Source organism: Podarcis melisellensis, assembly GCF_964234715.1.
Source record: "Podarcis melisellensis genome assembly, chromosome: 3".
In the NCBI taxonomy this organism is placed as follows: domain Eukaryota; kingdom Metazoa; phylum Chordata; class Lepidosauria; order Squamata; family Lacertidae; genus Podarcis; species Podarcis melisellensis.
Window position 1 is genome coordinate 16,259,054 of NC_138530.1, and position 24,709 is coordinate 16,283,762.

Below are 24,709 nucleotides of genomic sequence, written 5' to 3' on the forward strand. Positions count from 1 at the left end.
CCGTGGAATAATTAGTCGATGTACAAAATCTCCAGAATAACAGCTTTGCTATAAATCCAAACTGGAAAAAGTTTAGAACAACCACAGATCCAGTGCTAGCTTGAAGATGTGCTCTAAGAATGGCTATAGATAGCCTGTTCTAGTATTGTGTCCTACCAAACCTGCCTGGGAAAAGGGGTAGCTGTTCTTTTGTCTTTCCATATATTGTAGCCAGAAGTGCACTAACTGATGGGGCTGCAGCTTATACCAACAGTGGAGAATCCTGGATTTTGCCACATGGGGCTTTTACATATTGCCTGCAAGCCAAGCTTCTTACAGTTCACACAGTGTGCAGGACACTTACAAATGACTGGGGAGGACCAGAAGCAGTAGCAACCATGAAACAGGGTCACTCAAATACAATGTACCGTATTTTTTGCTCTATAAGACTCACTTTTTCCCTCCTAAAAAGTAAGGGGAAATGTGTGTGTGTCTTATGGAGCGAATGCAGGCTGGGCAACTATCCCAGAAGCCAGAACAGCAAGAGGGATCGCTGCGCAGTGAAAGCAGCAACCCCTCTTGCTGTTCTGGCTTCTGAGATTCAGAATATTTTTTTTCTTGTTTTCCTCCTCCAAAAACTAGGTGCGTCTTATGGTCTGGTACGTCTTATAGAGCGAAAAATACGGTATATGAAAATCATTCAGTGCGAAATACGTTGACATAATTTGGGACACATCTTGGTGGTGCCCTGGCTATTTTTGACCAGCTTATGCCCTTTTCCAGACAAATTATATATTTTTGCATTTAATAAAAGAATTAATGCCGTAAACAGATCATGGACCCATAGACCACCTAATCCCCATTCCACTGACCTGCTCCTTGAGTTCAGCCACCTTTTCCTGAAGCATTGTTTGCACGTTCTTCAAATTCATCTCCAGTTCTCCCACCTTTTCCTCCATTAATCTATGTGAGTTCTCATGCTCTTCCTGCAAAATAAAGGGACCAAGTCATAGCCGTGATATTACAACAGTTATGAGAAGTAACTACCCTTGGGAACTCAATTCACTTCAAACAAGTCCCAATGCTGCATCTGAAATAACGATTTATTATCTTGGAATCTCCTTGTAACTTAAAATTCACTGGTTAAGTCCTACCCTGTAGAGCAGGAGAAAACAAGCTCGCTCCATCTACCATGTGATACTTCCTTTAGATATCTGAAGATGGCTACCATTATCTCCTCTCAGTCTCCTCCTATCCAGGCTAAACATACCCAACTCCCTCATCTATTCCTCATAAGGCTTGGTTCCAGACCATTTATTATCATCTTGATTGCCCTCTGCAACCGTTCTAGATTGTCCATAATCTTATATCATGGCATCCACATAGTACTTCAGGTGTGGTCTGACCAAGGCAGAATAGAGCTCATTTTCAAACACAATCCACAAATTATCCCAGATGTATATCGGTGCTCTCTGTGGTGTCTGCAGCCCGACCTTTACATAATACAGGTACAGTGGTACCTCAGGTTAAGTACTTAATTCATTCCGGAGGTCCATTCTTAACCTGAAACTGTTCTTCACCTGAAGCACCACTTTAGCTAATGGGGCCTCCCACTGCTGCCGCACCACCGGAGCATGATTTCTTTCATCCTGAAACAAAGTTCTTAACCGGTGGTACCATTTCCGGGTTAGCGGAGTCTGTGACCTGATGCATATGTAACCCGAGGTACCACTGTATTTTATTCAGAGTTAAGAGTCCACTTTTCACTAGGATATAACTTTCCCAGCACAGTATTTTACATGCAGCGTTGCCTCAGATACTTAACTGCATCTGGTGTTCCTGCACCAATAGCAAAAGGCGGCTTGTACAATTTATACAAGTCACAGAATTTTGCTTCATGTGCTGGATCTATTGTACCTTTTTATTTAAACAGGCATATTAAGAAAGGGTTCCTTTCCGCCCCCAACCCCCGGATTTTCACCATTAATTTTAACCGATCTTATCTCTGTTGGATGATTTTTGTACAGTGGTGCCCCGCAAGACGAACGCCTTGCAAGACGAAAAACCCGCTAGACGAAAGGGTTTTCCGTTTTGGAGGCGCTTCGTAAAACGAATTTCCCTATGGGGTTGCTTCGCAAGACAAAAAAAATCTTGCATCCCCCCGCGGTTTTTTTCCGCTTTTTCCGCCCTTTTCTTAAGCCGCTAAGCCGCTTATCAGCTGTTCCGCTGATAAGCCGCTTAACAGCTGATCGCTGGAAGCCGCTTAACAGCTGTAGCGCTAATCCGCTAAGCTGTCAATGGGCTTGCTTTGCAAGACAAAAAAACCGCTAGACGAAGAGAATCGCGGAACGGATTCTTTTCGTCTAGCGAGGCACCACTGTAACTTTATTCTACAATGCTTAGAGACTATGGCATTAAATGGTGTATCAATAGTTGAAATAATTACATAACAAAAATGAATAGGCGAGAGTCGCTGTTTGAAAGTGCCTGTTTCAGGTAGGAAGAGGCTGTGTAAGAACCACATATGTACACATACTGCGTTTCTACCTAGGGAGCCTTTATTTTTGTATGAGACACAACTCGAGCACCATTCTTCCCTACCTGATATGTGGCCGCCTGCCATCTCATCTGCTTCGCCTGGGAGTCCAGCTCTCCTTGCAGCTGCCTAACCACATTCTGTTCTTCTGCCAATCTCTTTTCTAGCTCTGCAAGGCAGGCCTTAGGTACGGAATTGCCTGCCTGGCCCTTTAACTCTTCTAGCTCCTGTGAATGCTGAAACTTGGCCATGCTCAAGCTTGTATTGGCTTCTAGTAGCTGCAATGCAAGAGAAAATTTAAAACATCATTAAAAGTTGAAATGCTGTACACCAGGAACAGAGAACCTTTCTTGGACTGAGCATTGGGGGAAACTCAGGGGCTGCATTCTAATAGTGGGTAGGGACAAACCCCACCACAAAGCTATTTCCCATAGAAGCAGGCATATATTTAAATCTAAAGCTTTGTCCTCCATTTTATTCATACATACAAAAACAAAACAAAAAAGTAAACACCTCTCCAACACCTTTCATCTGTCCTGGCTGTGCAAAAGGCAGAAATAACTTAATCCCAGATGAATGCAAATAAGGCAGATGCACAGCTAAACTGAAATAAAGCCTCAAACGTCAAAATTCAATTGCTTCCTGCAAAAATGCATGCATGTAGTTGCAATATGCAGGGGTTACCGCATTTTATGCTCTATAGGACGCACCGGACCATAGGAGGGGGAGAACGGGGGGGGGAATTCTCCCCCTCTCTGCTCAGTGCTCCTTCAGCGAAGTGGCAGCAGAAACGGAGCCCCTTCCATTTCTCCTCCCGCTTCGCTGAAGGGGCGCTGTGCAGAGAGGGAAAACTGTGCAGCGCCTCTCCAGCGAAGCGAAGGCTGGAGAGCAAGAGTGATTGGTGTGCACTGACCCCTCTCGCTCTCCAGGCTTCAGGCGGCTATCCGCAAGCCTTCGGAGCGCGGTGGTAACTCCTGCTGCGCTCCGAAGGCTTGCGGATAGCTGCCTGAAGCCCCCGGAGTGCAGTGGGGAGCTCTCCCTCTGCGCTTTGGAGGCTTCGCGTTGCTATCGCTGAAGCCAAGGAGCCTGCATTCGCTCCATAAGACGCATGCACATTTCCCCGTCATTTTTGGAGGGGGAAAAGTGTGTCCTATAGAGCGAAAAATACGGTGCTTTTTGCCTATTTGCAAGGAACGTAGGCCTGAAACATCAAATTGGGGGGGGGGACATCCAGCTGCTGGAAGGGCCTCCACTGTGGGTAGATCCTGTGGTAGATCCTGTACCACTGGTAAGATTCCTGCCCTTGAAATAACCCCCGAAATCGCCCCCCCCCCATTCTGCCATCAGCCAGTGGAGGGCAGGAGAACATTTTAGCCCAGCTGCAGAATGAGCCAGACATTTAGCAGACTAGATTGGCTCAGGAGTTTCCCCTTTGCATTTGAGCAGATTGTGACAAGGGTAGCTGCCGGTGGCCACCCAGAATGTCCTTGTGGTGGCAGAGCATAAAACTTTCCCTGATCCACAAGGTTAGATCCTGTACCATTGGTATTCTTCTATGGAGTTTTTAGCTTCGTTCTATTGTTTCAGCGGTTCTTCGTTTTGCACCATGTATACCACTCAGAAATTAAAGAAATATTAAGCGGTTTACCAGTAATTTTAAATAAATAAAAAATCGCCTCTGCTTTGATCTCCTTGCAGCAGACCTTGCAGAGCAAGAAGCTTAAAATTGTGCATTTTTCACAACAAAGCCCTTTCCCCTCCCTACTTAATAGCTGATGGCTGGGCCCCTGTAGCGCACAGAGAACTGAAATACTCCACAGTCCATTTAAAGGTTATTTCTCATCAGATCAATTCAAAATAAAGTAGTGGTACTAATCCACTACTAGTTCTCTTGGAGAATCTAGAAGCCAGTATTTATTTATTTTTTTGCAATGTATATCCAAACACAGGCAAAACAGATGAACTCCAGTAGAAACTGCCCTGGTCCTTGTTGGTTTTGCAGAGTAAGAAGTGCACAACCAGTGCCAAACAATTCATCTAGCTCTGTTTTTCTTTAATATTGCAAAACAGCAACACTGCTATCCCGCTACAACAATGCTACCTTCCCCTCAAATCTATGACATTGGGACTAGATCTTCTCTTAGGTTTAATGTTTGGACACATTTCTTTGACCAGGTGTAAAGGCTCTTGAGCCCTGCTCCTCTGTCCAACCAGGGGCATGCACTTCACCGCTGTTTCAGCCGTGCCGAGGCCCTCATTTGTAACAGGCAGTGATGCTCCCAGTGAGCCAAAGGCAGGCCATATTCAGCTGCACCAGCCTACCCGATCCTGGCATTCTTCCACCTCTTCTCTCAGCTGTGCTTTTGTTAGCCGTAGCATCTGACACTCCTGTGTCGAACGTTCCAGTTCAGCCTCCAGCTCCTGTGACTGTCTGGCCTGTTCAAGGAGACAATGGCAGGAAAGGATGAGGCCAGCAACAATGTGGGATCTTTCAGTAATGATAATGATAATGATAATGATAAAATTTTATTTCCGCCCTCCCCAGCCAAAGCCGGGCTCAGAGCGGCTAACAACAATAAAATTACACAGAATTCTAAAATCAATTCATTCTAAAATCAATTCATTCTAAAATCAATTCAAAATCAAATTAATGGCAACCATTGGGCTATAGAGTTCTGTGAGGATTACCAAAGGAGGCGGTCAGGCTGTGCCTTGGCCAAAGGCCTGGTGGAACAGCTCAGTCTTGCAGGCCCTGCGGAAAGATGTCAGGTCCCGCAGGGCCCTAGTCTCTTGTGACAGAGTGTTCTACCAGATCGGGGCCACAGCCGAAAAGCCCTGGCTCTGGTTGAGGCCAGCCTAACCTCCCTGTGGTCCAGGACCGCCAAGATGTTTTTGTTTGAAGACTGTATGGTCCTCTGTGGGACACAGCATATTCAAAAAACAAATCCTCTTGGTGCACGCCTGCTTTCTTGTGTGTGTGTGTGTGTGTGTTTCAGGGAATATAGGGGCTTTGGAAGAGTTTTTGAGCATCCCTAGGTTTTTCCTTCTGTGAAAGGGGTATTTCGAGGTACCTGTGATGATTTGTTAGATTCCCAGGTGTGTCCTTGGGCCTGAAAAGGTTAGGGATGCTTGATTTCGTATTTACCCATGCAAACCAAAACCTTATGTGTGACCATTGTAGTCTTCCTCCGATATGCCTAGAATGACGCTCTTTCTAAATTCCATTGCATTAATAAATTCACTTGGCAAACAAGTCAACCCAATTACACTCTGATATTCACAGACTTGCTCTCCCTTTTATTACTCCCAGAGAATAATTGCCACTAGCCATGGGCTAGCAGTACACAACCGAGAGATCATAAGTGTGCTCAAATAGTTTATAATTTAAACCAAGTGCGCAGCAAAAAGTAGAATGGAAGAATTTTCATTGTTAAGGCTCCTTTTGAAAGTACTACTCTTCCTCCGTTCAGCACTTCTATTTTTTATTTTATATAACAGAATGTGCATACTGCTTGATTGTAAATAAAGCCTCTAAGCAGTTTATACAAGGAATACAAAATACAAACTTTTGTTTTAGTTCTAGTAGAGGAATGAAGTAAATGCAAGGCGCTGCAGAATTTTCACCTGCCTTCTCCCAGAAGGCAACATATTTTAAATTATCTCCTTTGCCTAAACACAGCAACTCAATGACCACCACAGCAACCCAAGCTTTCCATCGATGTAGTAAAAAGCAGCACATCTCTGTATCCATGGTCCACATGTTAGGCCTTAGAAATTTCCACCAGAATATTGCATGGCTGGCTCAACATTATAGGTGGGTTTGTGCAGTGGGACATGGCAGCCTGGAACTGATGTGCCCCTTCCTCCCTGTTCCGATCAGCCGTACCTTTTCCCTCCAGGCCTTCAGCTGCTGCTCCAGCAGGGCCTTCTCTCCCTGCCATGCCAAGCGCTCCTGAAGATGCTCCTTTGTCAATTCAGCAGAGGCCTCTTGAAATTGCCTGGCAACCGCAGCTTCATGGTCCCTTTGGCTCTCCAGCTCGACAAGCCTCCGATTCAGTAAATTGACGGTATTCCGGCTGACATTGTTATCACTGCTCAGTTCAGAGAGTTCATGGCTCAGCTGATCTATCCTGGTGTTTAACTGGAAGATTTCCACCTCGTAGTGTTTATTCTAAAGAGGCATTTCAGACATTCAGAGCTGCGGCATTCATCCCACCCAGGGGAAAACATCTTAACATCTAATCTTGAGTACTGCATCAGGGGGTGTCTCATACTGCTTGCCTGCAAAGAATGGGTGCAGAGGTCTTCTCGTTTTTTGGAGCAGTATCACACTAGTGTACATTTCTTAACGAGGTGGCAGAAGTTAAGAAATGCCTTTTCTCGGGATGAAAGGGCTGGTTTGTTTGATGGTTGAATTACTGGAGCTACGGAAGGCAGAGCAAAAGGGGGCACTGCCAGAACAACCCATGACTGACTCCAACATTACATGTACATTGTTAAAGGCACATGTACTAGAAAGACTCAGAAGGCTGCAAAAGAACTCAACCCCTACTGAATTAGCATTTAACTCTTTGCAAGGTGGGACAGTGTATGGTTTTGGCACTTGGAAATCCAACTTTCAGCCAAAGCCGATGATAAACCTTGGGCAAAATGGGTGTCCATCAGCCTAACCTTGCATGGATGAAGTTAGAAGGATTGTAAAGCATTTAAACATTGGAAAGAGGATATAGAAATTTAATCTCTTGTGTCTCCAGATGGGGTTGAAACCCTGTCCTCTGCCTGAAACCCCGAAGAGCCAGCTGCCAGTCAGTGTAGACAATACTGAGCTACATACACAGCCTTTACCAAAGGTGTCATGGGCTTTGAAGACACTCGAACTCAGGATGCAAGGGAGAAATGTGCAAAGAGGAAGGCACGCTTGGCAAACCCTCACCATGATCAACTCCCGCCCGGAAACCTATGTCCCCACTGTGGAAGGACGTGTGGATCCAGAATTGGCCTCCACAGTCACTTATGAACTCATTGTTAAAATCATGTTTATGGAAGACAATCTTACTCGGCTATGAGTGACTGCCGAAGAAGAAGAAGACATAGACTAATGGTCTGACTTGGTATAAGGTTGTGTTTTTTATGACTGGTAGCAGCTTTCCAGGGATTTAGGAAGAGCTTCCCCCATCCCTCACCTGCTAGTAGATCATTTTATCCCTCCCTCCCTCCCTCCCTCCCTCTCTCTCTCTCTCTATATATATATATATAATTTACCAGTTGATTTAATTCTTCTATTCCATGCATCACCTTCTCTTTTTCCACCATCAATTCGTCAATATGTTTTCTGAAGAAGGAAGAGGAAACAATTTAAATTGTGCAACCATTTAAACATATTTTGCATAGATTCTAAAACGGGAGCAGGAAACACGCTGCCACAAGTCACAGCTGATGTTTCACTATTGTTTGCAACATCAGTGCAAGTGGCTGGCAAAGAAAAAGGGGAAACGGAGCTTTATGTTGGTCCTCAACTCTCAAGCATCTTGAATTTTTTTTTTTAAAAAAAATAATATTAATAGTAGGTCTGCTAAAAGCAAATCTGTTTTTCATGGCAGCTGGATCTAGCCCTCTTATTTTTAGTCCTCCCACCATGTCTATGTACAGATTTAACGTGGCAGAACTAAGAACCAGACTGGAAATTCTTGTATGTGTATTCATACAACGCTATAACTGAGCATCCCGTCAGGTACACTGGAGCACACTTCATTGCACTGATGCAGCCACATTCTGAGGGCTCGCTGTGCGCAGCTAGACCCTCTCGCGAATATTTCTATTTAAAATTACACAATCCTTTTATTCAACGAGTTGCCTCTTGGGAAGACGTATGGTTTCACATTTACAGTTCCTCTGCAAGCTTCCCAAAGAACCGCCCCCCCCCCTTTTAACCTGTGCTTTCTGTTTGCTTCACCAACATCCTCCACTTCTTGCTGAAATCTTCCAAGTTTATTTTTTAGGATGAGGTTGTCTTCTGAAACTCTGTGGAGCTCAATTCTGCATCATGGGAGAGAGAAAAAGTATTGAAGGACCGGAGTTAGTTTGGGGATGTTAAAGAAATCAGGCAACTGGATTAGCCATACTCAGCTAAGCGCCATCAAAATAAGTATGTCTGAGAACAGGCAGTGGAATTGGACAATCCGCTAAAAGAGAAGCTTTTTATTTAAAAAAAATCTTATTACAGTGGTACCTCGGGTTACATATGCTTCAGGTTACATATGCTTCAGGTTACAGACTCCACTAACCCAGAAATATTACCTCAGGTTAAGAACTTTGCTTCAGGATGAGAACAGAAATCGCACGGCAGCAGTGCGGCGGCAGCAGGAGGCCCCATTAGCTAAAGTGGTGCTTCAGCTTAAGAACAGTTTCAGGTTAAGAACAGACCTCCAGAACGAATTAAATACTTAACCTGAGGTACCACTGTATATGCAATGCTTTTAAAAGTAGCTGCTTTCAAATGTGCTGTTTATACCCACGTACATCACAGAAATAAAAAAGAACACTGGATGGATGGATGTTATTCATATTACACCACTTGCTCAGAAAGGGTCAAACTACATCTGGTGTTAAAGGTAAAAGGTAAAGGACCCCTGGACAGTTAAGTCCAGTCAAAGACGACTATGGGGTTGCAGCATTCATCTTGCTTTCAGGCTGAGGGAGCCAGCGTTTGTTCACAGGCAGCTTTCCAGTTCATGTGACCAGCATGACTAAATCGCTTCTGGCACAACGGAACACCGTGACGGAAACCAGAGCGCACAGAAACGCCGTTTACCTTCCTGCTGCTCTCCTTATTTACTCACATTGGTATGCTTTCAAACTGCTAGGTTGGCAGGAGCTGGGACAGAGCAATGGGAGTTCACCCCGTTGCGGGGATTCGAACTGCCAACCTTCTGATCAACAAGCCCAAGAGGCTCAGAGGTTTAGACCACAGTGCCACCCACGTTAAATGTTAAGTGTTAAATGTGTGCCAGCCCTACACATTCACTTATTTTATTCTTTGAATGGCAGCTGTTGGGTGGGTGGGGTTAACCCTTTCTCTGTGTGCTACGGACTTGCCAAACATCCCTCCTGAAACTACTGGCTCCCGGGTTTTGCTACTTACTTATCCTGTTCACAGGCAATCTATGACTTATTTTTTCTATGAGACAAAACTAGAGCTCTGTGCTATGGCACGGGACATACAAATTTGATTTCAAGTCACTGTGAGACTAGTAGTTGTGACCCAGAGATCAAAAGTGCTCCATATAAAAGCACATGCTCTGTTCTCTTTGATGTCAGGTATGTTTCGTGTAGTTGCATCTATTAAGCATCCCTTGCACATCAACACACGAGAACTGAAAGGCTACACACACAGCACACATTTAAAGCACACACACCTCAAATCCTGCAAACCATTGTTTGTTAAGGGTATCACAAATCATAGCGCTATAGGGGGTGCTTTAAATATATGGAGTGCATACAGTCAGAGTCTGAATTAATGCACACTATGAAATAGAATTTCTGTGGGAAGATGGATCATCTCTGCTATAAAACGTAGCATGTGAACAAGCCAAGAAGTAATAAGCAAGCATGCAATGATTAGTCAAATCATTTTTAAAAGATGAGTGAATTTTTATAGAAGAACCATACATTTCATTTAATAGAACAGTAGCTGTGAAACAGCATATTAGCAATAGTTCTTTAACAGCCACACGGAGAGCCATTCCAGAGACAGTGTGCCAGCCAGACAGCTGCTTCATGGCAAAAAATGTCATAATTCCCCAAAAGTGAGAAGGGAATTGGACCGGGTACCATACAACCGCATTGGTGAGAAAGGCTTTGCCTAAATTACCAAGGGTTCAACCATAACACAATGTGGCAGAATATGAGACTACCATTTATATTGCCAAGTGCCCATGTTTCAAAACAGTAATGTCACCAGACCTCATGAAGTGTGTCTCAGCCGCATGCTTCATGTTCATGTCTTCTTCCAGTCTGTCCCTTTCCTGGGCCAGTCTCTGTCCCAAAATGGAAATCTCTTTGGCATAGTACTGCTCCATTTCTGACCTCTCCTTCTCAAAGCTCCTCTCGAGTTCTTGGGCGGGAGCTAGTTTCTGAAGCTGGTCTTTCAAGCCGTCTATCACCTCCTGACATTTGGCGTTCAGCTCTTCCAAATCGCTCTTCTGTTCCTCCAATTCGCTGATCTCAATCTTAAAACCTTGTTCAACATCCTTCCTTTCCTTCTCAAAGTTCCTTTTCATCAGCTCAATTTCTCTTTCGTAGTAATTGACCTAGCACAGTAAAGCCAAAACAAACTTTCGTTATGCATTCTTTAGGTAGCATGGTTAATACATGCACAAACCGGTCAAGAGTCCTTACTTCACGTTTAACAACTTGGTCCTTGAAGTGAGGCACTGCAAGAGCTAGAAGCCTATGCATTTCAAGAGGGTAGGATTTTTATACAGAATAAGAGCATTTAACAGCAGGAAATCTTGTGTAAAGATTTCTTACTCCATACAGACTTACTGCATTCATACAGAACTAACTTGTCATCCACAGCTGAACCAAGTCCACCCTTTTCTACAAACAGCCATAATATGCCATCCCACATTCTCCTAATTTACATTGGTGATGAGGTACTTAATTTACAAGAGCAATGGAGAAAAGCACCCCAAAAAACCCAAAACATTTCATTATCATAAATGAGTTTACATCTATAAAAAAATACTTAAAATGCTGATTTATTTTAAATTTAACAACAAAAGCTGCATCATTTGGTCAACATACAATGTATCCTGCTGAGCAAGTAACCCAAGGACTGCATTCAGAAATATATTGAGAGTCTACTGATTCTGATGACGATTTTTAACCTGAATTGGCGTTTAAACACCTGCCTGTGTCTTCCTCCTCGACTCACCTTGGTTTCCAGCTGTATTTTCAGGTCTTGATGCTGTTCCTTCAGTTCTTCAACCAGAAGCTCCATTTCTATGCTTACTGAATAGGGGCCGGATTCAATGAAAACGACACCTATAAATAAAATTATTCTTGAAAGAAAGGAAAAGAACAGGCCGAAGAATGCAGAATCGTGGAGGATAAAACTACCACTACATGATGGCCATGCCTCTAGGAATGGATGAAGCATGTTTCTCAGTTGCTGGAAAGCGCAGGAAGAGAGAATGCTACTGAACTCAGGTCCTGTTTGCAAACTGCCAATAGGCATGTGGTTGGTCGCTGTGAGAAGAGGATACTGAGCTAGACAGGCCAATGGCCTGATCCAGCAGACTCCTCCTTTGTTCTTAGAACACTGAGGAAACAAACTGCCAAACTGAGGAAACTGCCAAACTGCCAAGATAGATCATATATCTGGGGTGCGGTCTGGTTGCCTTTCTTCCACCAACACACTATTACATAGGGAGCATGGGAAGGGGAACGAGAGCGCAATGGTTCGAAGCATACAACTGTATGCTATTCCGCCTGGCCTTTAATTTGAATTCACCCCAATCTTTTACTTCCCTTCTCTTCCCTCCCCCTCCCCTTTTATGAAGATAATAATAATATAATAATTTATTATTTATACCCCGCCCATCTGGCTGAGTTTCCCCAGCCACTCACCCACTCTGAGACCCCACAGCTTATTCTCCCCTGGCCTCTTCACTGGCCCAAGTAGGACCAATTCGGCCAGCTAGCCCTGGAGATTATCTAATGCTTATTTCCCCTAAATTGAATTTTGAATTTTATTGTTATTCATGTTTTTATACTGTATTTTATGCTGCTTTAAGTGTTTTAAATTTGTTGTTAGCCGCCCTGAACCCAGTTTTTGAACTGGGAAGGGCAGGTTATAAATAAAAATTTATTTATATTTATATTATTTATAAATATGTGCCATGGTGATTGAATAACTTAAAATGTGGGCCCGTTATCAGAACTGTTTACTGACACACTGGAAAGGTTTCAGAGTCTAGACGGCTCAGTGACACAATACCTCAAGGACCACCTTTTTCCATATGAACCTTCCAGGACCCTAAGAACATCTTCTGAGGCCCTCCTTCGTGTGCCTCCTCCTTGAGAGGTCCAGAGAGTGGCCTTCTCTGCAGTGGCTCCCCGTCTGTGGAATGCTCTCCCCAGAGACGTTCGCCTGGTGCCTTCATTATACACCTTTAGGCACCAGGCAAAAACACTCCTTTTTAACCAGGCATTTGGTTGACCTGTACCCTTTTAAAATGTGGCTTTTGGGGGGGGTGTTATTGAGTTAGTGTTCTTATTTTGATTTTATATGTTGTGATCTTTTCAGTGAACCACCCTGAGACCTCAGGGTATAGGGCAGTATATAAATTCAATTAAAAAAATGATAACAGTTTAGAGGCATAGCTGTCAACATTTCCCTTTTTTAAGGGAAATTCCCTCATTCCAAATAAGGCAAGAAAAGGGAAAAGTTGACAGTTATGTTTAGAAGAGCCACAGGTCACATAGGTCATGCATACCTATTAAAAAAAACAAAAACAAAGGAATACACACACACACACACGCTTAAAATGCATGTTATACAGGTACACTTTCTGGGAATGTGGGATTAATCATAACACCTCAGGCAACAAATTACAGTCTTGAGGGGAGAAGATATTAAAAACCACAGAGGTAAGTGTTTTAGCTATCTGGGGGAGAAACGTGATACATTATTCTTTTAATACGCACTGGATAAAAGAGCTGTGGGTTGAAATTACAGACCACGACACCTGCAGCTGAAACATTTGGGGAAATATCTGTAGCCCTTGAAGAAGCTGCCTGGGAATCTTCGTCTCTGGACAGAAACTGGACAGGTTTGTCAAGAGATGCTTGTGATACTGGATATCATACCACCCACGGCACAAGGGGTGGATTAGGTTTCTCTTGAAGAGTTCTAGAGCTGGCATGTATCTTAACACTTACTCCTTCTTAGAAAATGCACACAGCTGGGAACATTTCTTACCGTTTTGGCCTGCCACCGGAAAGGGCTGGTGTCCAAGAAGGAGTTCCTCATCTTTTTGTATGGTGTCTTAAAAGAAAGGAAAAGGTACACATTATGACGGAAGGAGTTCTTCAATGATTTGGTATAGCAGAAGGGAAAAGGCAGAGAGGACCTTGTGTACCACAATTTGCTTTAAGATGTTTTCATTGCTGTATTTTAAATTGTCGTGACCCCCTCTAGGACCTTAGGGTCAAGGGTGGGTAATACATCAAATCAGCAGCAGCAGCAACAACAACAACTTGCCCTTCTCGTGCAAGAGAGAAGAGTGGATGCAAGGATCATTGTGCCAGAATGATGCATATATAACATCAAAGCACTGTATCAGGATACTCAGTAGAGCCCCACCACCACCAAAACTTGGAATCATACAGCCACACTAGGGCAAACCGCTGATATGGGGAGAAAAGGGTACACAGCATGGGAAGGGCTGAAAATTTTAAAAGGTGACTTCCCCCATGCTAATAGGAACTGGATACAACACTGTGGACATAAATACCAAGCGCCAAGGCTCAACAGCCCCTCCGGGACATAAGATTTTTTGAAAGGGCAAGGAAAAGGCTGCAGCAACATAATGAGGCACATCAACAGATCCCCCACACACACATACTGAGAGACGCACATCTATACAGAGAAGGAAACAAAGCAGGTTTTTGGCAAATCAAACAAAACAAAACAAAAGCCTAAAGGGTGAAATATGAACAAAGCAGGGATAACTTATATTTAATCTGTCACTTAGCCTTATGGCAAGCCTGGAAGAAACCAACAGGGAAGTTTCTGAACTCCTGGCAGCATGTGTTTTTATCACATTATCCCAGTGCCTTTAAAATATATACAGTGGAGAGGCAATTGATAAATAAATGCACAACTCTAACCTTCATTTATGAATTCAATCCAGCGTGGAAAAAGCAGCCTAACCCGATATCCACCTGGTCTAGCTTTCCAACTCTGACTGATCCATCAGAATTGCTATTCATTCATACAAGTGTTTATACACTGCCCTCTTGCAAATAGGGCTGGGCGAAAGATCGATATATCGTCCGAAACTGGCTTGAAGCCCATATCGTGATATTGGTTTCAGTTTTTGACCTGCTAATATATTGTGAATCATTATGTGTGTTTGTGCGTGTGCACTATGTGGGGAAAACTGCAAATTCAACCATTGCTCCATCCTTATGTCAGACATTGTGATATATTGTGGTGTTTAGCTGGTCATATTCCCCAGACCTACTTGCAAAGCATTTCACAGCAATGTAAAATCCTTTAAAAGCAAACCAATCATCAAAATGAATGGCTACTCAGGAAAAAAATAAATAAAGCTCTATGTGCCTGTTGGCATGAAATAAATAAGTCTTCAAGAGATGCCTAAAAGTGAAAAGTTGAGGATGCCAAATCTGCACAACACTAAATGCCTGACTTCTGGCCGAGGTCATCTGGGCCTCTGCAATGTGGGGGACAATTAACAGGGCTGCTCCAGATGATCTCAGTGATCAGGTTGGGCTCTAAGGGCTCAAGCGGTTCTTAAGGCTTAAGCTATACTGGACCCAATTTATTCAAGGTTTTATGTATCAGCACAAGAGACTTATACCTGGCATGCCAGGATATGAGCAGCCAGTGTAGGCATTTCAGCAGAGTGTCACATGCTAAAGCCTCTAGGCCAGGTCCAAGGGTGGCCCAACACAAAGCGCACTGCAGTAATCCAGCCTTGAGGTTACCAGAGCATGCACTACAGCTGCCGTGTTACCCACTTCCAGTTACGACTGCAGCAGGTATACCAGACATAGATGGCGAAAGGCACTCCTAGCCGCAACAACCTAGTGCCACCTGGCTACCCTTAACCACCCCGAAAGAGCAAGGGTCCAGAGGGTAGGTGGTCGGATGCACTGCTGCAAGTATCTTGTCAACATCATCAGGCTGCATCAACAGGAAATGGTCCCATAAGAGTGGATCAGATGTTGCATTAGATCCCTCAGCTGCATTTGCTGTAACAGGGGCAACATGTCATTCCTCTATTCTGCCTCTCAGCATTTGGGGTGGAGTGGGAAGAACAGAAGGGTCTTGTTCCTAAACCCCTTGTGACTAACAGACACCACTGCATTTAACCTACAGTGGACACTCTGGTTTTGTTTTGTTTTTAATTTATTATTTGTACCCCGCCCATCTGGCTGGGTTTCCCCAGCCACTCTGGGCAGCTTCTAACAAAGATTAAAAATACGGTACATTAAAATGTCACACATTAAAAACTTCCCTGAACAGGGCTGCCTTCAGATGTCTTCTAAATGTTAGGTAGTTATTTATCTCTTTGACATCTGATGGGAGGGCATTCCAAAGGGCAGGCGCCACTACCAAGAAGGCCCTGTACTTGGTTCCCTGTAGCTTTGCTTCTCGCAATGAGGGAACCGCCAGAAGACCCTCAGCACTGGACCTCAGCATCTGGGCAGAATGATGGGGATGGAGACGCTCCTTCGGGTATACTGGGCCGAGGCCGTTTAGGGTTTTAAAGGTCAACACCAACACTTTGAATTGTGCTCGGAAACGTACTGGGAGCCAACGTAAGTCTTTCAAGACCGGTGTTATGTGGTCTCAGTGGCCACTCCCAGTCACCAGTCTAGCTGCTGCATTCTGGATTAGTTGTAGTTTCCGGGTCACCTTCAAAGGTAGCCCCACATAGAGCGCATTGCAGTAGTCCAAGAGGGAGATAACTAGAGCATGGGTTGCGAATGTGATCCGTGTGGGATGCACGTCCGCAAACTGCAGTGGAGCGTCTGCACACATGCGGGTTGCAATTCAGCGCTTTTGTGCATGCGCAGCCACCAAAACCCGGAAGTAACCTGTTCTGGTACTTCCGGGATTTGGTGGTCTGTAACCCGAGGTATGACTGTATTTGATTTAACCCGATTTGACGTTCTAAATGCAACTTGCAATACGCACCCAGAATTCTGGCTTTTACGTTTTCAGGCAGCAGCCTTTCTCCAAGTCTGCTGGCCTTCATTTTACACCAGGCTAGACTATGCTTGCTTTCGTGCAGCTGGGAACGCAGTTTCTCCAGCTCCATTTGCAGTTCGTCGTTCTTGTCGCGCAGCTCCTGAAAGGGAAGAACCCGGAAGCTCAGAATGTGGAACAGCCTCCCTCAGATCTACCTCGTTGAGTGCACAGCAACCGTTCCTCGACAGAATAACCAGGTGCGCTTGCAAATAATTCTCACAGAAATGCTGTAAGACAGTCTTTAAAAAACACAAGACACTGGAACATAAGAAAAGCATGCTGGATCAGGCCCGTGGTCCATCTAGCCCAGTGGCTCTCTAACTTCTTTCTTGGGGCCGTACTTTCAGGAAAAGAATTTGGTCGCTCCATGCCACGTTTTTTATTGACAAGAAATACATAAAGAAGCAACTCCTAGCAGTGCTTGATTTATAGCACAGAACAATTTGCTGCGCGGTATCATACTGTTAAAGTAAAACCAATCAAACAAAAGTGAAAGGGCAGAGGGAAGCAGAAATAGGCTCCAGCAGAGCCCCCTGGGCATATACTTCATGCAGATAATTCGAAATACAGACTCCCAATGTCTGAGTATTTTCTTTGTGATGCTTCCTTAAAGATAGCTGCCTCAGATGCTGCAAGAGCACTGAACCCTTTCCAGCAAATTCATAGTTTTTTGTAGTACAGCTGTTCTCCCTCACTGGATCATCACCTTGTTGCAGTGTGTGGGCTTCAACATTCCTGGGATCCTTTGTGAGCTGTTGAACTGCAGGACTTGCTCAAAAACAAAAGCCTACCACTCAGTTCTGAATGACACCCGAGTTTTCTGGAGCCACCATGAAGTCTGTGGGGGTGGGAGAATTGGGAGCTACGGACAGAACAGAATTTAAAAAGATCTGTTCTTCTCATTTCCTTAGCTGGCAAGGTAGACGAACGATATAACTTTACAAGTGCAGAAGTGACTAGAGGGGGACAGGACTGAGGCCTGCACAACACAAAGGAGGTAAAAAGCGAGCCGTGATATAAAAGCCCATAGAAATGGGAACTCAAGCATTTCCGAAAACAAAAAACCTTGTAACACGCAAGATCTCAGGCTGCAACAAGACATCATGCAGGTTTGCTAAAGAACAGTATACCGCTACAAACAAGTGGATCGTGCACACACCTGAGGAGGGGAAAGTGCTCACCTTCACTCTCTATCAGGATGTAGCCGCAGCAAATGTCGAGAGTTTGGGGAGAAACAGGGAGAACTGAATTGGTAGCAGGACACATGAAATAACTCTAGTGCAACAGCAGTAGTTCTACCTGCACTGTCGGAAGCGACAGATACTACATTGTGATTTTCTTCTGGCAAGAAGCAGAGCTGGAGCAAAAACGGCAATAGTCACATGCTCCAAGTTATCTCTACAACCTTTGGTAAGGTGTCCCCAATTTTTATTCTAATAAAATATAGCTATCCTATGGTTAGGATCTCACTGCTCTGGTGTACGAGTGCAGCTCTCCATCTTCTGGTAAGGAGAGTTGTATAGCTATGTAGGGGCTCTGTAATTAATGAGAATAGACTTAAAGCGGTATCATACCCAAAGAATCCTGAGAGCTGTAGTTTGTTAAGGACGATGAGAGTTGTTAGGAAACCTCTATCTCCCCCCAACTACAATTCCCAGAGTTCCCTAGAAAGAGGAATTGACTGCTAAACCACTCTGAGAATTGTAACTCTGTGAGGGGAAAAGGAGTTTCCGATAATTCTCAGCACTAGTAACAAGCTAGAGTTCCCACGATTCTTTGGGCATAGCCAAACCATTGCTTTAAAAAAAATGTAACAGCAAACCATGGTTTGCAGCTAACCAGGAAGTAACTAGCTAAATCTGCACAAGGGAAGGAGGAGTGCTTGAGGTTTGATCACATAATATCAAACTATGGTTTGGCACTATGTCTGAACTTACCCTCTGTGTTGAACCTTGGTGTTTTAACTGCTATTCTAAAACATGCCATTGAGGAAATGGTGTAGGCGCTTATCAAAAGACTGCTGATCTTTTAAAGAAAAGAGGCATGAAGTCTTAATTTTTATGAGACTTGAATGAAGGCTGTTCTCTCAGCACTCGGATGGGTCCTCCCTGCACAATGCCATTTATAACACGTACAGGCCACCTACCCGGCACTGCAGCTCATATTCCTGAATGATTTTGGCAAAGCGTTCTTCTTGATCAAAGAGCTCTGTGCTGTGTGGATCCAGCAGTCCCAGCTAAAGCAAGCAAAGAGGTTTATTTTAAAAGTATTAGTGGTGAAATTACTATATAGATATATAGATATTCATTCATTCATTCCAAGAAATGTATACACCCCTTGATTGGAAAAACAAACAAACCTTCAAGCAGTTTACAATTAGCTGGTGGGAGCCAATTTTTCGGCAGCGGAAGGCTAGATTTATAGCTTGACCTTAAATACATTTAATTTGGAAGCCTTGTCAACTGCAAGAAAACATGATTTTTAAAACATGCACTTATCCTTGTGATTAGGAACCAAATAAGGCCACAAGAGAAAAGCAACTGAAAGAGGTCAAAATCCTACAACAGAGATACATATGAATTTTATTGGTTTTCAATATGAAGAGGAAAGCATTTTCATCAATCCGAAGCTACCTTGTCTTTCAACATGAAGTCGAGATCCTTCTGAAGATTTAGTACTTGCTTTTCAGATTCAGACAACTTTTGAACCACTTCAACAAGTTCACTTTGTAAGCGACTATTCTCCTTTTAAGAAAAACACACAAAAAATGAAATCGAAAGTGCACATTTACGCTCATTAAACATGACACTGGGGTACCTTTTTGCAATTCCTGAGCAAGATACCAACATGTAGGATACAAAAAGGTTAGCACTCAGAAGCAATCCTGAAAAACCAGCTCCACGCAACAAGGTGCCCCAATCCTCAAGGGAGCATTTTTGGGAGCTGGAAGGGAGGCGCGGATAAGAAAGTAAGTTTCCACCAGCCCTGATAGGCAGATGGATCTCTTTGAAGAGTGGGTTAAATTCATTTAAAAACAAAATATAACTCTCTAGTCCTCACAGCTGCAGATTAAAGTATAGCAGTAATGCCTGGTGAAGTCTCCATAAGTCAAGAGACGAAAGCATATTTTTACTTAATATTTGCAGAATTCAGCCTCCCTTCAGGCAGGATTTTTTACTTTATTCTTATTTTCAAGCTCAGAATATGCATTCTTGCTGTAGGCTGCCCTGGTCATCCTGAAGATAACAGATGCTCCGAATCTTTACCTTGATTACTAAGCTCAGTTTCTGCCTCAGGCTAGATTCTTCCTCTTGAAGAGATCTGATGTCTGCTTCTAACTTGGTTTTCTGGTGGTTCCCTTGTTGCAAGAGCCGCTCCTTCTCCATCTCCGCTTCAGACTTCATAACACTGAGTTTCCCTCTGTAGTCTTGCTCAAGGTCTCTGCAAGATACAAGCACTGTTACTGGTATGGGCAAGTATTTTCCATGTAAAAATAAAAACAGAATGGTCCACAAGAGAAATGACTAGTGAGACTAAGAAGTTGGCCTCTCTACAGTCACAATTTTGTGAACATTGGCTGCATAGCTTATGCTGTGCTGTTTCACTGGATGGCAAGTTGGGTCTGCTCTTCAAACTCCTCCTTGTGTATAAACCCCATCAGATAAGGACACCAAAAAGCTGGCTCACGTACTTCATTTTACTCTCATTGTGGTGCTCCAACGCACTATTGTGATCATCCACCTCCTCAAAAAGCTGCAGCTTCCGCTTTTCCACCTTCTCCAATTCAACTCGCGCTTTGTCTCTCTCAGTGGATATTTGCTCTACCTGAGCTCTGCAAAGACAGTGAAGGTGCTGTTAAGTATGCATCCGAAATGATGCAGAAGCATCTTTCTGTTCAGTTTCAATCCTACAATTTCCCATGGTATTAGTGCAAAAGAACATCAGTTTATTATCATTTAATCCAATTAAAAACTGCATGTATCTGTTATCTTCCTATATACATAAAACAGTAAGCCTGTCGCCACGCTGTGGTTTGGGTAGCTACCAAAAGATGGCCACACCAACTCCTGTGTGACAACAGAACAGCAGGCGAGTGGTGCGAAAAACAGCACTGGGTGGCAGACAGCGCAGACAAGCTGTTTAACAGAGGGAGGGAAGGTGCTTCAGAGAACAGTTTGGACAAACTGCTCTCTGAAGTGCTCCCCGCTCTTTTAAAAGGGTTGGGAGTTGGCGTAGGTTTGGGCAAACTGTGAAGCAATAGGTGAAGGGGTGGGTGAGGTGTAAAGGGAAAAGGGGTTGGCCAGGAATGGCGCCTCCACCCAAAACAGCCGAAGAACAAGTTACTCTAGATGGCGAAGTTCGTGTCTGTAAGAAGCAAAAGCTGCCTGTTGAAGTCCGCTCTTGGGAACTGTTATCTCCTCATCAAGGGCTGCAGACAGCTCCAAGAGGTTAACTCTCTCCTCCATGTTGAAATCCAGACTCTGTTAAAACACACACAGAGAGAGCTTCTCAAAATCAAGGGAAATGTAAGTCAAGAGGTTCTAAAATTACTGCTATCGATATTTATTCAATGCCAGTGTGCTAGGCTCTGTATACAGAACAGCCAGAACAATTGAAAGAAAGGGGCTTTAAAAAGGCCGATAGCAGGAGGTGCAGAAAGCGTGAGGCTATGGTGTTCCAGAAAAGGTTTGACAGAAGTGGGATTTAGAGGGGGGCTTCCTTAATAGAGAGGGCAAAGCTGTTTCAGCAGGGATAGTCAACATGGTGTCCTCCAGATGTCTTGAACTACAATTCCCATCATCCCTGTCTGTTGACTATGCTAGCTAGGGGCCGATGGGATTTGTAGTTGAAAACACTTTGAAGGCACCATGTTGGCTATCCTTTCATCTAAGCCAGTGTTTCCCAAATTTGGGTCTCCAGATGTTTTTGGACTAGAACTTCCATCATCCCTGACCACTGGTCTTGATAGCTAGGGATAGTGGGAGTTCAAAAACCACTGGAGACCCAAGTTTGGGAAACACCGATTTAAGCCATCAGAAGAACCTTGGGCAGAAGGAAGAGAAAAAGGGTCAACAACAGATGGGTTCATGCAGGGGAAGAATTTCAATTCCCAGGGTTCTTTGTAGGGTACCACTGTTGTACTACTTTCTGAGTAGCTTAAAATGTGTCACACGGATGCTAATTAATATGAAGGCGCTACAATTCATCATTGGGATCTTTAGTGGGAAAGAGGGATGCGGGGGTGGAGGCGAGAGAGAAGGGGGGAAATGCTTTTTCTTGGGATGAAAGGAAAACCAAAGCCTTCGTAATCTGTAAGGAGCAGCTAGAAACCTTAAGGATCTCCTTGCAGTTTTCAACCCCTTCCTGGGCCCAGATGGAGACAACTTGCTCAGGCCTTGCAAAGCCACTGCCGTCATCGATGCTGGAGAAAAGATTCAAGGCCATGGAGCCAGATAAGAAGGATGGAGTTGTGCTTCTGTGCCCAGCGTCTTTGAAAATCTGGGGGCGGATTGGGGAGGGAAGCGATGGAGGGAGGAAAAGAAGGAAAAGTCTGTTTAGACAAACAGTGTAGCAATCAAGTGAGACCTGAAAGGCAACATGTTTTTACCAATGAAGAACATCCTTATGCATCTATCTATAAATAAAGGAAGTTGGTTGTTCGCAGCTACCAGGGTTTGCATTTTAATATCAGTTGTGATCGTATGTAAAAACAAATGCCTTCAAAAAGCTTGTCCAAAGGTGAGCTGTAAAAGCAGCACTTTAAGGAGGAGGCACCGTAAAAGCTTGCCTAAGTTTAAATCAGTTCTCTAATCCTCTACCTAAGGAGAATTAGCTTGTTTCAAGCTGGGAAGACCAGAAGGATTACCTAGTAGCCAGATGCATGCAGCCCATCTGAACTCTGTAAACAGTACTCTATTTATTTATTTATTTTGACCCACCATTGGAAAGCTGCTTATTCTCCAGTGTGAATTATTACTCTGGGTTACAGCCGCAAGGGTACTTAGGATTTTCAGCACCAACTGCTTTAACTAGGGTGTGTTCATAGCTCCTACTGGATGGGATTACTCTATATCTGAGCTTTATCTTGAGTAAGCAACTCTCTCATTAAACAGGCACTAGGCCATATTGCAGGGACGCGGGTGGCGCTGTGGGTTAAACCACAGAGCCTAGGGCTTGCCGATCAGAAGGTTGGCGGTTCGAATCCCCGCAACAGGGTGAGCTCCCGTTGCTCGGTCCCTGCTCCTGCCAAACCTAGCAGTTCGAAAGCACGTCAAAGTGTAAGTAGATAAATAGGAACCGCTCTGGCTGGAAGGTAAACGGCATTTCCGTGCGCTGTTCTGGTTCGCCAGAAGCGGCTTAGTCATGCTGGCCACATGACCCGGAAGCTGTACGCCGGCTCCCTCAGCCAATAAAGCGAGATGAGCGCCGCAACCCCAGAGTCGGCCACAACTAGACCTAATGGTCAGGGGTCCCTTTACCTTTTAGGCTAGAAAAGGCAACTCGGAGATCCCACACAACACTCCAATACTTCAGACTGAATTAATAAGATGAAGTCTGCTAAATTCTGCCTTTTCTTTGCTTTCCAGGGATCATAAAAAGTAGAGTAAATGAAAACAGCCCTTGGCATCTGAATCTTTCATGTCACCTTTTACATTTGAAGGTCAGTTCAAGACATTCTAGCCTAGTTCTCATATGCAGCAGTAAACCACGGTTGCCCATTATGTGCACGGCGATGAGGAAATGGGAAACTTCCGTTTCTGGTTTGCAACTAACCACGGTCACTCACAACATTTGAACTTTGGAAACTGTTGTTTATTTAAACCACTGCTAGTGATAACAATTCAGGAGGCAGCAATGGTTTCAGAATGTGGCTTGCTTTAGAAAGCCACATTTCCCCCAAATTTGGAGGTCACTGAGAACTTTGAAACAGAAAGCAGTGTGGAGATATCTATCGATCTTGCCTTATCGATAGAGCCGCGACCGGGGACAGGTTTACGATCCCAATCAGCAGTTTATAACGGGTCCGGCACACTTCTTCACAGCTGCGCCACTGTTGCTCCCTTCAGGTCACGGCTTAGCAGAGTTGAACAGCGTGTAAAGCAGCCTAGTTTCCAGGCAAGCACACACATAGACAGGTTCGTCTATTTACAGCTCTTTATTCAAACATTACAGCATTAAAGTCCAGGGCTTCTTTCAGCCATGTCCAAAGGCACGTCTTTCTCTCTCAGATACACAGAGAGAAGAAGTGAAAGTACAGGGAAAAACTCCTCCTTCTGAGCTTCTAAAAGCTTCTGTCTCCGCCCAGCTTCTGTAAGCTGACGTTAGCAGGTGACACACACCAGGGGAATTTAACCAGATAAATTCTGAACCATCACACCCCCCCTTGTGTCCCTGCGTGATACCTGTGCAACATCTTCAGTAACACCTTGTGAGATCGATCCCTTCCCCAATGCCTTGTGCCCTCCCTTGGCAAACCTGTTTGGCATTTGTGGAACCACCTCACAACTCTCAGAATCGCACTGTGCGAAACTTACCCACGCACCTGTGGCCTGATACCTCTCTGGTGAGATACCTTTCGTTGTGCGACTGGACCTCCTAGGCACAAACTCAGGTGTTTCCTCTGACTCACTTTGATCAGCAGGTGTATCCTCTACATCATGGGATTCACCCTCTGACTTAAAGCGTCTTCGAATCCTCTCCATCACACTCACAGGAGAACTAGGCGCACTCTTGGGCAGTCTCATAACAGCTTGTGGAGATGCCACATCCTGCTCTTGACCCTGGTCAGTGACCTGGTCGTCATCAGCAGCCTCAGCCCCTTCTTCCTCTGCCTCATCAGAACTGTCTTCTGGGTCAGAGAGACAATCTGAGAGAACATCACGCCTGACAGGAGTCTTTGACTTTACCTCCTCCTCTAAGAACTCAGCGTCTTTACTGATCAGCACCTTACTCTGATCACCTGACGGGTAAGCAAAACGCCATGCACGGGCATCTGGCTCATACCCACAGAAGATCATTTTCTGGACTTTGGCTCCATCTGGCCCTTGCAAAGCCTTAGGCAAAGCGACAAGCGCAGGAGTCCCAAACGTCCGCAGAAAGTGAACCTGGGGTTTGCGGCCATTTAACAAAGAGAACGGTGTGTCGCCTACCAGTGAGTTGTAGACACGATTCCAGGTGAATGACACAGC

General features: G+C 44.4%; 1 protein-coding gene across 3 annotated transcripts in view; it reads right to left on the reverse strand.

Annotated features, from left to right (window-relative positions):
- NINL (ninein like) overlaps nucleotides 1-24,709 on the reverse strand; it is a 52,908-nt gene that overhangs the window by 1,440 nt on the left and 26,759 nt on the right. For all 3 annotated transcript variants that reach the window (XM_081903748.1, XM_081903750.1, XM_081903749.1), the window contains exons 8-23: nucleotides 21,852-22,019; nucleotides 20,865-21,001; nucleotides 20,212-20,352; nucleotides 19,787-19,961; nucleotides 19,154-19,264; nucleotides 18,667-18,756; nucleotides 16,467-16,620; nucleotides 13,500-13,565; nucleotides 11,451-11,560; nucleotides 10,478-10,824; nucleotides 8,447-8,551; nucleotides 7,778-7,847; nucleotides 6,402-6,686; nucleotides 4,838-4,951; nucleotides 2,581-2,793; nucleotides 852-965 (exon numbers count right to left, since the gene is read on the reverse strand). In XM_081903748.1, coding sequence (XP_081759874.1) covers nucleotides 852-965; nucleotides 2,581-2,793; nucleotides 4,838-4,951; nucleotides 6,402-6,686; nucleotides 7,778-7,847; nucleotides 8,447-8,551; nucleotides 10,478-10,824; nucleotides 11,451-11,560; nucleotides 13,500-13,565; nucleotides 16,467-16,620; nucleotides 18,667-18,756; nucleotides 19,154-19,264; nucleotides 19,787-19,961; nucleotides 20,212-20,352; nucleotides 20,865-21,001; nucleotides 21,852-22,019 — 2,400 coding nt within the window. The remainder of the gene's footprint in view (nucleotides 1-851; nucleotides 966-2,580; nucleotides 2,794-4,837; nucleotides 4,952-6,401; nucleotides 6,687-7,777; nucleotides 7,848-8,446; nucleotides 8,552-10,477; nucleotides 10,825-11,450; nucleotides 11,561-13,499; nucleotides 13,566-16,466; nucleotides 16,621-18,666; nucleotides 18,757-19,153; nucleotides 19,265-19,786; nucleotides 19,962-20,211; nucleotides 20,353-20,864; nucleotides 21,002-21,851; nucleotides 22,020-24,709) is intronic.